This window comes from Astyanax mexicanus, chromosome 5 (genome assembly GCF_023375975.1).
Source record: "Astyanax mexicanus isolate ESR-SI-001 chromosome 5, AstMex3_surface, whole genome shotgun sequence".
NCBI lineage: Eukaryota > Metazoa > Chordata > Actinopteri > Characiformes > Acestrorhamphidae > Astyanax > Astyanax mexicanus.
In genome coordinates, this window is record NC_064412.1 from 14,285,111 (window position 1) to 14,300,262 (window position 15,152).

Sequence of the window (15,152 nt, forward strand, 5' to 3'; positions counted from 1 at the left end):
AGTGTTTCGCTTATTTCTTTCTCTCTCATTTTTTCTTTCTCTCTGTCTATATTCTGTCATTTCATTGTTTTTCTCTCCACTCACACTTGCATGTACTTTCTGTAACATTCTCGCTCTCTTTCCGAGGTATTTCTCTCTTTCTCTCTCTCTCTTTCTCTCCATCTGCTTTATATCTATTTCTTTCTTTCTCTTCCCTCTGACATTTTCTCTGACTCTCCTGCATTCTTTCACTCTGGTCTCTCACTTTTTTCCCATTATTTCTCATTCTCTTTTTCTCTCTGGTGTGTTTAAATGCCGGAGAAGCTGAAGGAATGGTGGGAACAGAGGAACAGAGGAAATGAAAAACTTCAGAGAGCTTTTAGTGGTCTTTTTGTCCATGAATGAAGTGTCTGTGTCCGTGTGTCTGTCTGTCGATCTGTGTTATGCGCGAGTGTGTGTTGTATACAAGTATTGAAGGGTGGGAGGAGGAGGGGGTGAGGTCCAGAACTGCCACTAAGGAAAAGTATGAAAAGGGGGATTTCCTCTGAGAGAGAAAGCTTTTCTCCTCCCCCTTGCTCTCTCTCTCTCTCTCTCTCTCTCTCCCTCTCTGTCTCCCTCTCTGTCTCCCTCCCCACTCCTGCTCTCTCTCTCTCTCTCTCCCTCTCCATGAAAAAAAGTTCGGCACAGCCAGGAAGCAACAGAGCTGCGAGCCAAGCAACAGGCTGTCTGACACTTTACAGCTTTCTGCTTTAGCTACTTTTGGGCAAACTTGCAAAAACTGTAGAATGGCAGCAACTTACTGCAGCCAAAGTACCTCAGACTCTCCAAACCGGACAGCAGTAGAGATTCAGCGGCTTCTTCGGATGTAAAAGACCATGAAAATAACACCAGCCTGTCTGCAGAACTAAACTGCAGCTTTTATGGATTAACTAATCAGAAGATGACAACTGGATAACCTGGATTCTAACAGCAAAATGGTATGATGGTGCTTCTGATTTGTCTTTGCTTTGTAATGTTTTTTTGCTGGTCTTATTGTTGTGCTATTGCTCTGGTCTCGTGTTGTGCCACTGACCTAGTGACTTACAAACAGGTTGACTGGCTGTTCAATAGGGGGATTACAGTGTGGTTTAGGCTGAATGCTTCTGAATAGGAATTAGAATGCTATTAGGTGAGAATGAGGCCTCCAGCAGTATTTAGCTTTAGGGGACCTGGAGGGGGACACATGTTTGGGCAAGGTCAACCTGTCACCTCACTTGTTGCCTGAAGTGCAGTAGTTTGAACTTAGTGAGTGGACTTGGCGTGTTTCTTTTCATCACTGATGTATTTCATAAGGTTTAAATAAATAATAATAATAATAATAATAATAATAATAATGTATAATTAAGCTGCTGCTGGAGAACATATGAATCTTGCCAGCCAGAAATCAAATCTTAATCACAGGAATGTTGAGATGAAAGTCAGCTTCCGTATACAAATTATGGACTTCTGAGGAGCTCAGCGCATTCTTTGATTTCTTTTCAGAAAGTTCAGAGCAGGAGGAAAAGGACCACTTTTCCTAAGTGGCAGGCCTCTTTGATTAGAGCGCAGTTAATGTAGATCACACGGATGCATGAAAGATGGTGTGTATTTGTGTGTGTGTATTTGTGTGTGTGTATTTGTGTGTGTGTGTTCTCTAAGTCCTGTTGAGGAGTTTTATTAACACTTATTAGCTATGCCACAGTGAGTAGTCACGGTTCAGTTGTAGTTAGTGAACAGTTCCCACGCATACTACAAAACCCCACTTTCAACCCTTTAAAATAATGTATCTACAAAGGATTCTTGAACAATGCTATAGAGAAAGCCTTTTTGGCAGGATAATGAATCTTTTTGGTAAACAAGATGAGTGTAAAGAACCTTTACAATTATTATTATTTTTTTATTGTTTCATGTATTTTATTTGCAAAAAAAAAAAAAAAAAAATCTGTATGGAGACAAAAAAATGGGTCTTCTGTGGCATCACCCAAAGAACCCTTTGTAGTACCACACCAAGTGCATAGTAAAATAACAGTTCAGATGATAATGATAATAATGGTGATGATGATTATTATTATTGTACATTTCATTTTCCTATTATAATACATTTTGCAGTACGTAACACAGGCATAAATGTTAAGTAAAGGTATTTGTATGTGTGTTATTTCTTCAGAAAGCAGTAACCTTTGAAAATTAATAATTAATAAGCAATGCATTGTTATTTGGAATGCAATGATACAGAGATTCTGGGCCAGTGCCAATGTATTGCACGTACATATCTGCCAATGTAGATACTAATAGATGCACATTGAGGCTATATAAATGCATGGTGTGCATGGAGTGGCATTATAGAAAAATGCTAGCTTAGCATTACCTTCGCCACCTCCAAAGGTCTCTTCAAGGAAGCCCAGTGTTTACATTTCCATTCCAATCTCTAGTTTATCTAATCAGTCCTTCATAAACGTAAATCAAGCGAGCTGCTGGAGGAACTAAGCAAAACCACACATTAACTGGAGTTCAAGAACCAAACCCTCTAACTGTGTTAGAACCATCATTACTGACAAAACAGCACATTATTCTAACCACGCTGTATTTATGCTTGCTTGTATTTATTTTAATGCTATATAGCCTAGAGTATTCACACAGCCTGTGTACACATACAACTTCACATCTGACAGTAGTGATGAGCTCAGTCACTGTGGTAAAGTGTTAATCATTAAAGTTTAACGGGATGTGTCATAAAGAAAGATCAGTACTAATTATTTAAGTAAACGCAGTGGTTTGGGTTTTTTTAATCTGGGGAGTGATACAGTGCACTGTCCTCAGAAAACCTTCTTTTCATACCACTCTGGGTTGGCTATGAGCATTTCCTCTAAAAAAAGGAACCTATATATTTGTTTTACATTGATTTTAAGTAATATATATCTTTGCAATTAATATATATCTTTTCAAAAGGTTTTGTCTCGTGTACCACCAATCTTTCATTCCATTGTGTTCTTTGACTATTCAGGGATCAATCAAGGTTGGATACCTTATTGATTCCTGAATTGGATACAGTTTAATCGATACTGTATCTATATCTGTCTGTCAGCCTGTCTATTTATATAGCCTTTATATTAAGGATGCACAAGATTTCACCAGGAGCTAGTAATCTAACTAATAGTACCATATGTGAATCAAAGATTGGAGTACAATGAAAATGAAAAAGGCTACAGGCTTTGTAGTGTGATGTGTACAGTGTATTGTGTATACAGCTCTGTAAAAAAATAAAAGACCACTTAAATTTGATTTTGATTTTACTAAATTGAAAACCTCTAAATTATAATCGAGAGGAAGATGGACGATCACAAGCCATCAAACCAAGTTAAACTGCTTGAATTTTTGCAGCAGGAGTGGCATAAAGTTATCCAAAAGCAGTGCGTAAGACTGGTGGAGGAGAACATGCCAAGATGCATAAAATCTGTGATTAAAAACCTGGGTTATTCCACCAAATATTGATTTCTGAACTCTTAAAACTTTATGAATAGAACTTTGATTATTTGAGGTCTGAAAGCTCTCCATCATGTTATTTCAGCCAATTCTCTTTTTCTGCAAATAAATATTTTTATTTGGAATTTAGAAGAAATGTTGTCCATAGTTTCTAGAATAAACCACAATGTTAATTTTACTCAAACAAATACCTGTTTAAGAAACTGAAGTGTATATATGTATATACAAAGGAATACATATGTATTCATTTACATTTTCCACTAATATTTACTATTCAGTTTGCATACTAAAGTGTGTGTGACAGTCAGAAAAAAAAAGAGAAATGAGAGATGTTGTGATTTGGTTATGAAAATGAGGGAGGAGAGCAAAAGCTGGGCCACCAGACAAAGAGAATTAGAACATTTATGCCTTGACAATGCTCAGTTAATATTCCAGAAAGTGTGGTATTTCAGTAATAAACCAGCTGAGTTGGGGCAGTTCTGAAGCATGACGTGTTGCCTAACCAGTGATTTTATTGATCTAGTGTGTCCCCTGAGAGTTTATTCAGCTTTTATCCATAACCTCTATACAATAATTCTCGGCAGTCCTGTCCTTCAGCCAGTGTAGTTACAGATCCTAAGTGGAACTGACATCGGTGGGAATGGGAATGCACTGAGCCATCCTGGTTAGATTTCATTATGACTCAGTGTCTTGCATATGATGTGGGGGTGTGAATATGAGAAACAGCTGTTAATGATTCCCAGACGTATTCACTTGTTTACTCCATGCACTCACAGAAAATGTGTGACGAAACCATTTATCTCCTCTGTTCTATTCAGTAGCACTGCAAGTCTGGACATCACAAGTGGAATAGTCAGGAAACAGCATGTAACTCTTCCTAATCAGTTAGCTACCTGAATGGGTGTCCAGATGCTGCCTTATTACAATGCCCCCAACTGGTCCAAAATCAATAAATTACATAAAACCTACTAATAGTTGATTAGGATATACTTTACAATGATATCTACTAGGGGTGTGCCATATCATATCGTACATGATAATTTCGCCAACATTTTTGAATATCGTGAACGATATTATACCCTGAAATATCATACCATATCACCCACCCCTAATTAACACATCAAGATACTACTTTTTTTTTTTTTTTTTACTGTTTTTAGCAAAATAATAATTCACACTGTTCTCATTTCCCATTATATATCTACTAGAGACAGATTATATCTGTCCAGTATCATTTTTTTTACTTTAATCCTGGATACATGGTGATATTTAAAGTGTAGTATTAGTATCACGACATTCTCGATAATTGACTTCTAATACAAATCTGATATATTTTTTAATATCTTAGTTAGGGGTGTGCCATATCATATTGTATGCAATAATAAAATTTCATTTTTCATGTTTTCATTTTGTTGCAGTAGTGTATTCTTGATTTTTTTTTTTTTTTTGCTTAAGTGTTTTGTCATATCGCCAAGATATTATTTTAGGGCCATGTCGCCCACCCCTAATATCTACATGCAGTTGCAGATCTAATCAATCCATACTACAAAAGTATGGAGTCTTCTCCTTCTCATTTAATTATTTTTTCTTTATTGGTATTATTTTCTACATTTTAGATTGATATTAAAGACATTCACTTTATGAAGGAATGTATATGCAATTATGACGAAAACAAAAATATGTAGATTTTTGTATCACCTTTTGCTTCAATGCCAACTTTTCTCAATCTTGGCATTATTCTCTCAGTCAGCTTTATGAGGTTGAACCTAGAATGGTTCTCCAACTGTTTTAAATAAGTTCTGCTTAAATAAGCTGAGCTTTTGTTAACTGCTTTTCCTTCACTCTGCTCTAATCCAATGCATCCCAAACTAACTGGGTTGGGTTTTTACTGTATGTCAGGTGTTTGTGGATGCCATACACTGTTTTCTCTACTACCTGATTGCATGTGTGTTCCTTCATAGTTTTAAAGTCTTTAATATTATAATTTATTATAATTATTTTGCAATGTAGCAAAAAGAAGTAAATACATGTAGTAAATGAATAATGTAGTTAATAAATGTAGTAAAATTTGACTGGTACTGTATAAACAGGGTATTGCCAAATCAAAGTATCTTGCATGGAAGTATCTGTCGATCTCATTACTACACCCATTATGATGTAGAGACACAATAAGACCAAATTATTAGTGCACTAACGTTACTTTATGGGACAGGAATTAATATTATGTCCCTTGGTTTTTGCCATGTCCTAGTTAGGGCTGCAGCAATTGGTTAGCACACTCGACTGTGTTGATTAAAAAATGTGTGTGCTTGAAATTTTTGTGTTAATGACTAATTGTTAATTTGTATCTACAACGCACTGCACAAAGTGTTAGGGAGAGAAATGCAGTGCCAGGAAGAGCAAAGGCTGCTCACTCAGTTCACACTCAGCTCAGACCCTGTCATCAAAAGATTACAAACACAACATATTCTGAATTTTCCTACTAAATAGTAGCACTTTTAAATGTCTCATGGGCATTTAAAATGCATATAAATTCCATGTTCAACTGTTTCTATAATTTAGAATTTGCAGAGACAGCAGAGAGTGGATCACTATTGCGTTGAGGTGCGTTAAAGACAATCACAGGTCTGCACACTTGAGCAGGTGAGGTAAAACATGCATTAGAACAGGAGCCATGCCCACAGGATACAGATATAATAGGGCGTGGCATAAATAATCGCTGACTAATCGACTTTCAAAATAATTTGTTACAGCCATAATCATATAATCACAGCTGAAGAATGCTGCACTGACATGTGGTATATCTGGTAAAGGCAAGTGGTGCCTATTGTATTGAATGTGGATGTGATTTCTACCAGAGGTGCATGTCTTTTCACATGGACAATTCTAGACAGACACATCCAGTCACAGTCATAACTCACCCAGAGTGCTGCCACTGTGGGTGGTAATGCCTTCAAAGATGTGATTTATCCGGATACATATCCATCAATTTAACACCCACTATCAGGCTTCATTCAAACTCTAATAATTCATGTTGCCTTGCCAGGAACTGTCCCTTAGGGTAGCACTTCATGATCAGTGTTCATACTAATATCCCATGATATTTGTCATTTTTATAGTATCACTTTAATAAAAAAAAGCTCTTTATCTATTATTTTTGTTTTATTTTTTTATACCTTGTGCAAAAGATGAAAATTGAACTAGTAGTGTTTTCCACATTGTAATGTACCGGTTATCTAGGGGTGTCACGATTCTCTAAATCCTTGATTGATTTTATTTCAGAATCTAGGGTCACGATTTGATTAGATTCTCGATTTTCTTTTTTTTTTTTACAGCAGAGAGGCCTATGCCAGTTTTAGATTAGTCTATGGTCAGTCATTGGTTTGATTCATCAAATTATTATATCTTATTTCAAAAGGTGGGCTTGATATAAGTGATGCAAAGTGATACAAGTGATCTGTAATACACCACATTAGGCACTAGTGGTCAAATTTAAATAATTTAATTAAGATATTTATCTAATGCCATCTAGTGGCTTTTTTTGGTAGCAGCAGTGTGCACTATTAAAACAGCAATGTGCAACATAAAATAAATAATAATAAAAAATACAGGAACAGTCATGTAAAAAATAATTAGAGAACAATTAGAGCCTTAACAAACTGAACTCTATACCAGTTAAACATGAAAAATAAGACTTTAAGACTTCGGTTCCTGAGAATTAAAAGTTTTTTTCTTTAACAAAGATATATTATTAACTTTATCTGAGAGAAAGATGCTTCTTAAGGTACCAAAACTATTAACATATTTGAGGCTAGACAAAAAAAACTGTTATTTTTATATTTTCAAGTTTTTCTTTAAGAGGATGAGAATGTCCACATTCTCTGGAGAAAGGGCTGCTCTTTGAGCAGTCACAATGTCCGCGCTGCGCCATTTGCTGAAGGGGTCGTCAATCCTCTTTTTGACTTCGAGGCTCGAGATCATGGCATAATTTTGATCGATTTCGATAAAATATCGAAATCGTGACACCCCTACAGTTATCTGAAGAAATTCACACATTTTACAAATAACCCCATAAATGTAATTTAGGCTCATAAAGCTGCATCTAGCAATGATTGATTGTATTTATTATAACAGTGGGGTTTCTATGGAGTGAATTTTGTGCCAAAAGTTTTACACAAAAAAATAAAATCCGCAATCAAAATGTTAGGAATCAAAAGCAAAAATTATATGTTACAAATTCAAAAGAGAAAAAATATATAGCAAATATATATTTTTAAATATACTTGGTTATTTTATTATCCTTTGCAGTTATTTGAAAATTATTTCAGTTAGGTCTTTGCTTTTATTTTTGTGTTTTTGTGAATTTTCTGTGGATTTTTTGGATTTTTCTGTTAAAGACTTTTGCTTCTGGAATCCCTCTTTTGCTTCTGCTTCAGTTTTTTGCTTCTGAGTTTTGGCACAGTTTTCACGGGTGGGCGGGGCTTAGAAGAAGGGGTTCCCCTTGAATCTCCATTGGTCAGCTGGTTCTGGACTGGCGGGTTCCCTGAACCCTCGTCTGAGACTGACCACGCCCCCAAACACCCCGCCAGCTTCAAGCGTCCTTCCAAACACGGAGTGAACAGCAGCTTCCAGCAAACAGCAACAGCAGCAGATACTTTTACAAGTAAATATTATACAAACGTTATGTTCACAAGTCACATTAGCGAGAGTGCTAAATATTCATGCTGAAAGTAGGTAACTAGCTAACCCACTAGTTCACTGACTAGGTAACTCACTAGCTCACTGAGTAGGTAACTCACTAGTTCACTGACTAGGTAACTCACTAGTTCACTGACTAGCTAACTCACTAGTTCTCTGACTAGGTAACTCACTAGTTCACTAAATAGCTAACCCACTAGTTCACTGACTAGCTAACTCGCTAGTTCTCTGACTATGTAACTCACTAGTTCACTGACTAGGTAGCATTCTAATTCATTAGCTCATTGAGTAGGTAAGTAGCTAACTCAGTAGCACACTTACTATGTAACTCACTGGTTCACTGACTAGGTAACTCACTTGCTCACTGAGTAAGTAACCTGCTAACTCATTAGCTCACTGAGTAGGTAACTCACTAGTTCACTGACTAAGTAATTCACTAGCTCACTGAGTAGGTAACTAACTCACTAGTTCACTGGCTAGATAACTCACTAGTTTGCTGGCTAGGTTGCTCACTAGCTCACTGAGTAGGTAACTAGCTAACTCACTAGCTCATTGACTAAGATAACTGACTAGTTCACTGATTAGGTAATTAGCTAACTCACTAGCTCATTGACTAGGTAACCATCATAATTTGCGCGTGAATATTTAGCACATCTTGCTAATGTGAGCTTTTAAATGGAGTGAAACAGAGAATAATATAACATAATATAACATTAAACATAACGTTTGTATAATATTTAATTGTAAAAGTATCTGCTGCTGTTGCTGTTTGCTGGAAGCTGCTGTTCACTCCGTGTTTGGAAGGACGCTTGAAGCTGGCGGGGTGTTTGGGGGCGTGGTCAGTCTCAGACGAGGGTTCAGGGAACCCGCCAGTCCAGAACCAGCTGACCAATGGAGATTCAAGGGGAACCCCTTCTTCTAAGCCCCGCCCACCCGTGAAAACTGTGCCAAAACTCAGAAGCAAAAAACTGAAGCAGAAGCAAATGAGGGATTCCAGAAGCAAAAGTCTTTAACAGAAAAATCCAAAAAAATCCACAGAAAATTCACAAAAACACAAAAATAAAAGCAAAGACCAAACTGAAATAATTTTCAAATAACTGCAAAGGATAATAAAATAACCAAGTATATTTAAAAATATATATTTGCTATATATTTTTTCTCTTTTGAATTTGTAACATACAATTTTTGCTTTTGATTCCTAACATTTTGATTGCAGATTTATTTTTTTGTGTAAAACTTTTGGCACAAAATTCACTCCATAGGTTTCGCCCAGACACTAATAGACATTCAACAAAAAGTTAACACACAAAGGTTTTAGTGTTTTTTTCTATGGTGACCAATAGTGATTCCAAAGCCCTGAAAAATCAACAAGCTGAGCCTGACACTTGGCCTCCAGAGCTACAGTTTATTGTTATAATTCCCAGTGTCTGAAAAGTACTGGCTTGTGATTCCCATTGATTAGGGTGTTGTGTATCCTCCTCCTTCTGCTCCTCCCAGCTGTTCACAGGCAGATCACTGCACACTTGTTTTTGCCTGTAGCTTCTCTGTCTGGCAGCAATGGTCAGTGGAAAAAAACAGCATCTGGCCAATCCCTGAACACACACAAATACACACACACAGCACCAGTGTGTCTTTTATGGCATCATACAAACCTCAAAAACACTCACGTAAGCATACACAAAACTATGACTCAACACACACACACATTCACTCTTGTGTACACACAAACAAACACACACACACACTTTTATGTAGACACACACACACCTTGCTAAATATTCAGTCATTAAGATTTATATTTAAATTGGAGGAACTGACTGAGACTGACTGTGGATGTCCTTAAAAACCCTCACCTGCAAACATTTGCCATTGAAAAACAGAGATTTAAATGAGCTGAACTGCTTCAGCCCAGGTGCTGAAACCTGTTATTAGTGGCGTTTTTAAGGAATGTGGCTAAAAAGTGTATTAAAAAACACCACAAACGCAAACAAACAGCCATTTTCCCCCATTCCTCCGCTAATGGGAGTGCAAGGAGAGATTCACCTGATAAAGCTGATGGGTTTCAGCCTGAAGGCCTAAAGAGAGAGGAGGAGGCTTCAGTGCTGGGCTGGGTTTGTTTTGTCATGCTAATTGAGGCAGTGCAGTACAGCTGTTGGGCAAGTGCCAACTGAGATGCATTAACTAAAGAGAAAGAAAAAAGCAGAGGAGAGTGGGGTGGACTGGGGGTGGGTGCTGTTTGGAAGAAGAAAAGAGAAAACCTTTACTGACAGAAACACTCAAAGACAGACAGACAAACACTCAGACCTGAGCTGATCCGTCCAAGTCTGAGACTGTTTTGAAAATTCATGTAGAATGGTGTTTACTTTAACATACTTCTGGCCTACTCAAGACTTGTTACTTTGCTCCGCCAAAACCAGAGACGTGAAAACATGCGGGGGGACTTTTATTTGTTATAGATGGATTCCTGTAGGGTTCTGACCCTGGGAAGGACCTGTAGAGTCATGCAGGGAGCCAGCAGACTGATGAGAGTGGTTTGTTTTCCATAAGCAGCAGGATCTTCCAGCCAGATGTATGTAGAGCACCTCACCTCACACTGCAACTATTTCCACATCAGCTCTCCTGGTGTTGGAGACTGATTGCAGACTGCAGGATTGTGCACTCAGTGAGGGTTGAGGTTTGGAGTTTGCATGGTAAATCAGTGGTCAAAGCTGTGCAAATGATGCCCAGGCTTTTCAGTCCTGTCTGTTCCTTTCAGTTGGTACTAGAGCAGGTGCCCTGCAGGAGTTTTGCATCAGAATTAAAAACCTCATTAATGGCTTTTTGGCAGACAGTTGATAATACTTGATAATATTATAGCATAAATATAAACTTTTATAATTATACTTGATAATATTATAGCATAAAAATCAACTTTTATAATAATACTTAATAATATCATAGCATAAAAAAATCTACTTTTATAATAATACTTGATAATATTATAGCATAAAAGTCAACTTCTATAATAATAATTAACAATACTTGATAATATTATGATAATATTATCATAATCATTATGATAATATGATTATCATTATGATAATATTATAGCATAAAAGCAACTTTTATAACAGTACTTAATAATATTATAGCATAACAGTCAACTTTTATAACAATATTTGATAATATTATAGCATAAAAGTCAACTTTTATAATAATAATTAACAATACTTGATAATATTATGATAATATGATTATCATTATGATAATATGATTATCATTATGATAATATTATAGCATAAAAGCAACTTTTATAACAATACTTGAAAATATAATAGCATAAAAGCAACTTTTATAACAGTACTTAATAATATTATAGCATAACAGTCAACTTGTATAACAATATTTGATAATATTATAGCATAAAAGTCAACTTTTATAATAATACTTGATAATATTATAGCATAAAAGTCAAATTTTATAATAATACTTGATAATATTATAGCATAAAAGTCAACTTTTATAACAATACTTGATAATATTATAGCATAAAAGTCTACTTTTAATGGTTTTGCTTAAAAAACAATTTTTGAGGTACATCATTGTTATTTTGCATGATTTTTATGTAACATAATTTATTTGCTTACATTATTATTATGTTATACATAAGAGTCTTGGTAAGTTTACAAAATTAAAGAAGTTTACAGTTTTTTATGTTTATACTGAACTTTTTACATTTATTTTATTACAAGAATGTATTACATTCTTAAAATATTTTAATGGTTTTGTCATATTTCTAGAATATTATTATCACAAAAATACCTTGGAGTTTCCGGATATTATTTTAGGGCCATATCACCTACCACTGTAAAATATGATTTTGAAGGCTGATGCCTTGTCAGTTGAAATGTAAAAACATACCATTTACTCTTAATGATAACTTTGTGTCCAGCAGTGTTTAAAAGTTCAGGTGTCACTGGCGCTCTAAGCAGTGTAAACATGCCTCTTCATGCTCAAGTGTGTTCGAGATCCTCTAAGCTGAGAGTTTACATGAACTGAAAAAAGAGCATTTGTTGTGATAATATGCTTCTTGACCTCAAATCAAAATCTAATGAAATATAAGACTTGGGAGAATTGCAGGACCTTGTGTTTGGCATTCTTGGATCTCAGTCGGGAGTCTCTGAGCCTTTCGTCCAGCAGATATGTGGGGGAGAAAGACAACAAACTATAGGACATATGATCCACAGTTTATATGGCCTGTTAACCCAGCTGAATCAAAACCTTTAGAAAGAGGGTTCTTCTTAGGAGAACGACAAATGCCAAAGCTTTAGGCACATCATCACCTGTAAAAAGAATAGGTAGGACTGAGAGATGAACACACAGCACAGTAGGGTGTATGATGTGGACAAAAAAATGTGATGAGTAATAAAAATGTCGGATATCCCAATATCAATGTGAAACATTATGATATTGATGAGATTGAACATTGATTGTTACATAAAGGCTTTAAATTAGTTTAAGCTCTTCATGGGTTTTGAGTCTGTTTCACTCCACCACACTCTACCTCATTCCATCTCGCTCTGTCTCACTCCAACTCACTCCACTTTACTCTATATCACTCCAAATAACCAGACACAGCCTCACTCCACCTCACTCTACCTCACTCCACCTCACTCTACCTTACACCACCTCACTCCACTTTACTCTATATCACTCCAAAATTACCAGACACAGCCTCACTCCACCTCACTCTACCTCATTTCAGCTGACTCTACCTCACTCCACCTCACTCTACCTCACTCCAGCTCACTCCACCTCACTCTACCTCACTCCACCTCACTCCAGCTTACTCTACCTCACTCCACTTCACTTAAAACCATACTCCAGCTCACTCTACCTCACTCCACCTCACTCTACCTCACTCCAGCTCACTCCACCTCACTCTACCTCACTCCAGCTCACTTTACCTCACTCCACCTCACTTAAAACCATAGTCCAGCTCACTCTACCTCACTCCACCTCACTTAAAACCTTACTCCAGCTCACTCTACCTTACTCCACCTCACTTAAAACATCACTCCTTCTCACTCCAACTAATTCTTTTTCACTTTATCTCGCTCCACCTCACTCCAACTCACTCTCTCTTACTCTACTTTACTCTACATCACTCCAAATACTCCAAATATCCAGACACAGCCTCACTCCACCTCACATAAAACCTCACTCCAGCTCACTCCACCTTACTCCAACTAATTCTTCCTTGCTCCATCTCGCTCCACCTCACTCCAACTCACTTTGTCTTACTCTACTTTACTCTACATCACTCCAAATACTCCAAATAACCAGACACAGCCTCACTCTACCTCACTCCAGCTTACTCGAAATAACTCTTCTTCACTCTATCGCTCTACCTTACTCCACCACACTCTACCTCACTCCACCTCAATCTTGCTCACTTAAAACCTCACTCCAGCTCACTCTAACTAACTCTTAACTCTATCGCTCTACCTTACTCCACCTCACTCCTGCTCACTTCACCTTACTTAAAACCTCACTCCAGCTCACTCTAACTAACTCTTAACTCCATCGCTCTACCTTACTCCACCACACTCCTGCTCACTTCACCTTACTTAAAAGCTCACTCCAGCTCACTCTTACTAACTCTTAACTCTATCGCTCTACCTTACTCCACCTCACTCCTGCTCACTTCACCTCACTTAAAAGCTCACTCCAGCTCACTCCACCTTACTCCAACTAACTCTTCCTTACTTCATCTCGCTCTCCTCATTCCAACTCACTCTAATTTACTCCACCTTACATTACGTCACTCCAAATCACTTCAGATAACTCTTCCTCACCTCACTCTAACTCTACCTTAAGTCTAAGATTACCTTAATCCATGTCATGTCACGTGAGCACAGTTTGCAGTGTGAAGAGCTTCCTCTGTTACTGCATGTGGGTAATGCAATTTGGGTTTGTATCGCAATAACGATAAAAATAGAATTTATCATACAACCCTATGACACAGTATACCAAACATGAAAGTAAAGTTCAGAGAAGAAGATGGGGAGATGAGAACACAAACACATGAATGGGATGATGGATGTGTGGGAGGGTGGATGGGTAAGCAGGCAGATGGTTCTAGATCCCTCTCAGATTTGAGTTGGGCACACTGCCTTTGTTGGGTTGCAGCGGTAGAAAGATTTCGAATGGGACTAAAGCAGTGTGAATGGGGAGCATTATGCCAAAGCTCCCTCTGTGAGGAATTAAACAAGAGTGGCACTGAGACAAAGACAACACTATCCCCTTCAGGAGAGAGGAGGGACAGGAAGAAAGGATGAGAGGAGGGAGAGACCTGCTGAGAACAGAGAGAGCGGGAGAGGGGCTTTTGGAATTTGACATCTGAAAGTACGAGATTTGTCCTGCAGAAAATGTAACATGTTGGATTAAGCTCTGTTAGCTGACCTGCTTTGTCCACACGCGTCTTTTCGTCCTGCCACTCACACACTCACATCAGCATTTTTCTTGTTGCTCTTGCAACGCAGAGGTACTTTGTAAAGTTCACAAGGAGGTTTAGAGGTTTTTGGCAGTTCCTCCTTTGCTTCTTGCCAAATGCACAAGCCAGGATACAGGATATTGTATGAATCCATCATCTTTTAGTAGACGGTGTGTGTGAAGCATCTCGGATATGAGATCAAAGTGCATTTTTACACATAGTTTATAACAAAAAGCTTGCCAAAAATGCTAATACTACACAGCATGATACAGAGAGAAATTTCTCTTTTACATTATTAAATAAAAGAGATTAATGTTGTAGTATGTAGTGTGCAATTATAGTAGGACTGCTCTTAATTATAATTTTTTTAAATAAGAAAATTAAACTAATGGCTAATTTATCAATTAATCTACAGTGGGTTATGTGTGTGAGTAATCCTTTATTAAAATTATTTAACCATAATTAATGTTTTGTCTTAATATTTAAATATTTTTTAAAA

At 37.1% G+C, this 15,152-nt stretch overlaps 1 protein-coding gene across 1 annotated transcript in view; it reads left to right on the forward strand.

The window, feature by feature from the left end:
* The first annotated feature begins 591 nt into the window (after positions 1 to 591).
* The window catches only part of quo (quattro), a 50,440-nt gene continuing 35,879 nt past the window's right edge, over positions 592 to 15,152 (forward strand). The window contains exon 1 of the mRNA XM_007253300.4: positions 592 to 956. Coding sequence (XP_007253362.3) covers positions 954 to 956 — 3 coding nt within the window. The 5' untranslated portion in view covers positions 592 to 953. The remainder of the gene's footprint in view (positions 957 to 15,152) is intronic.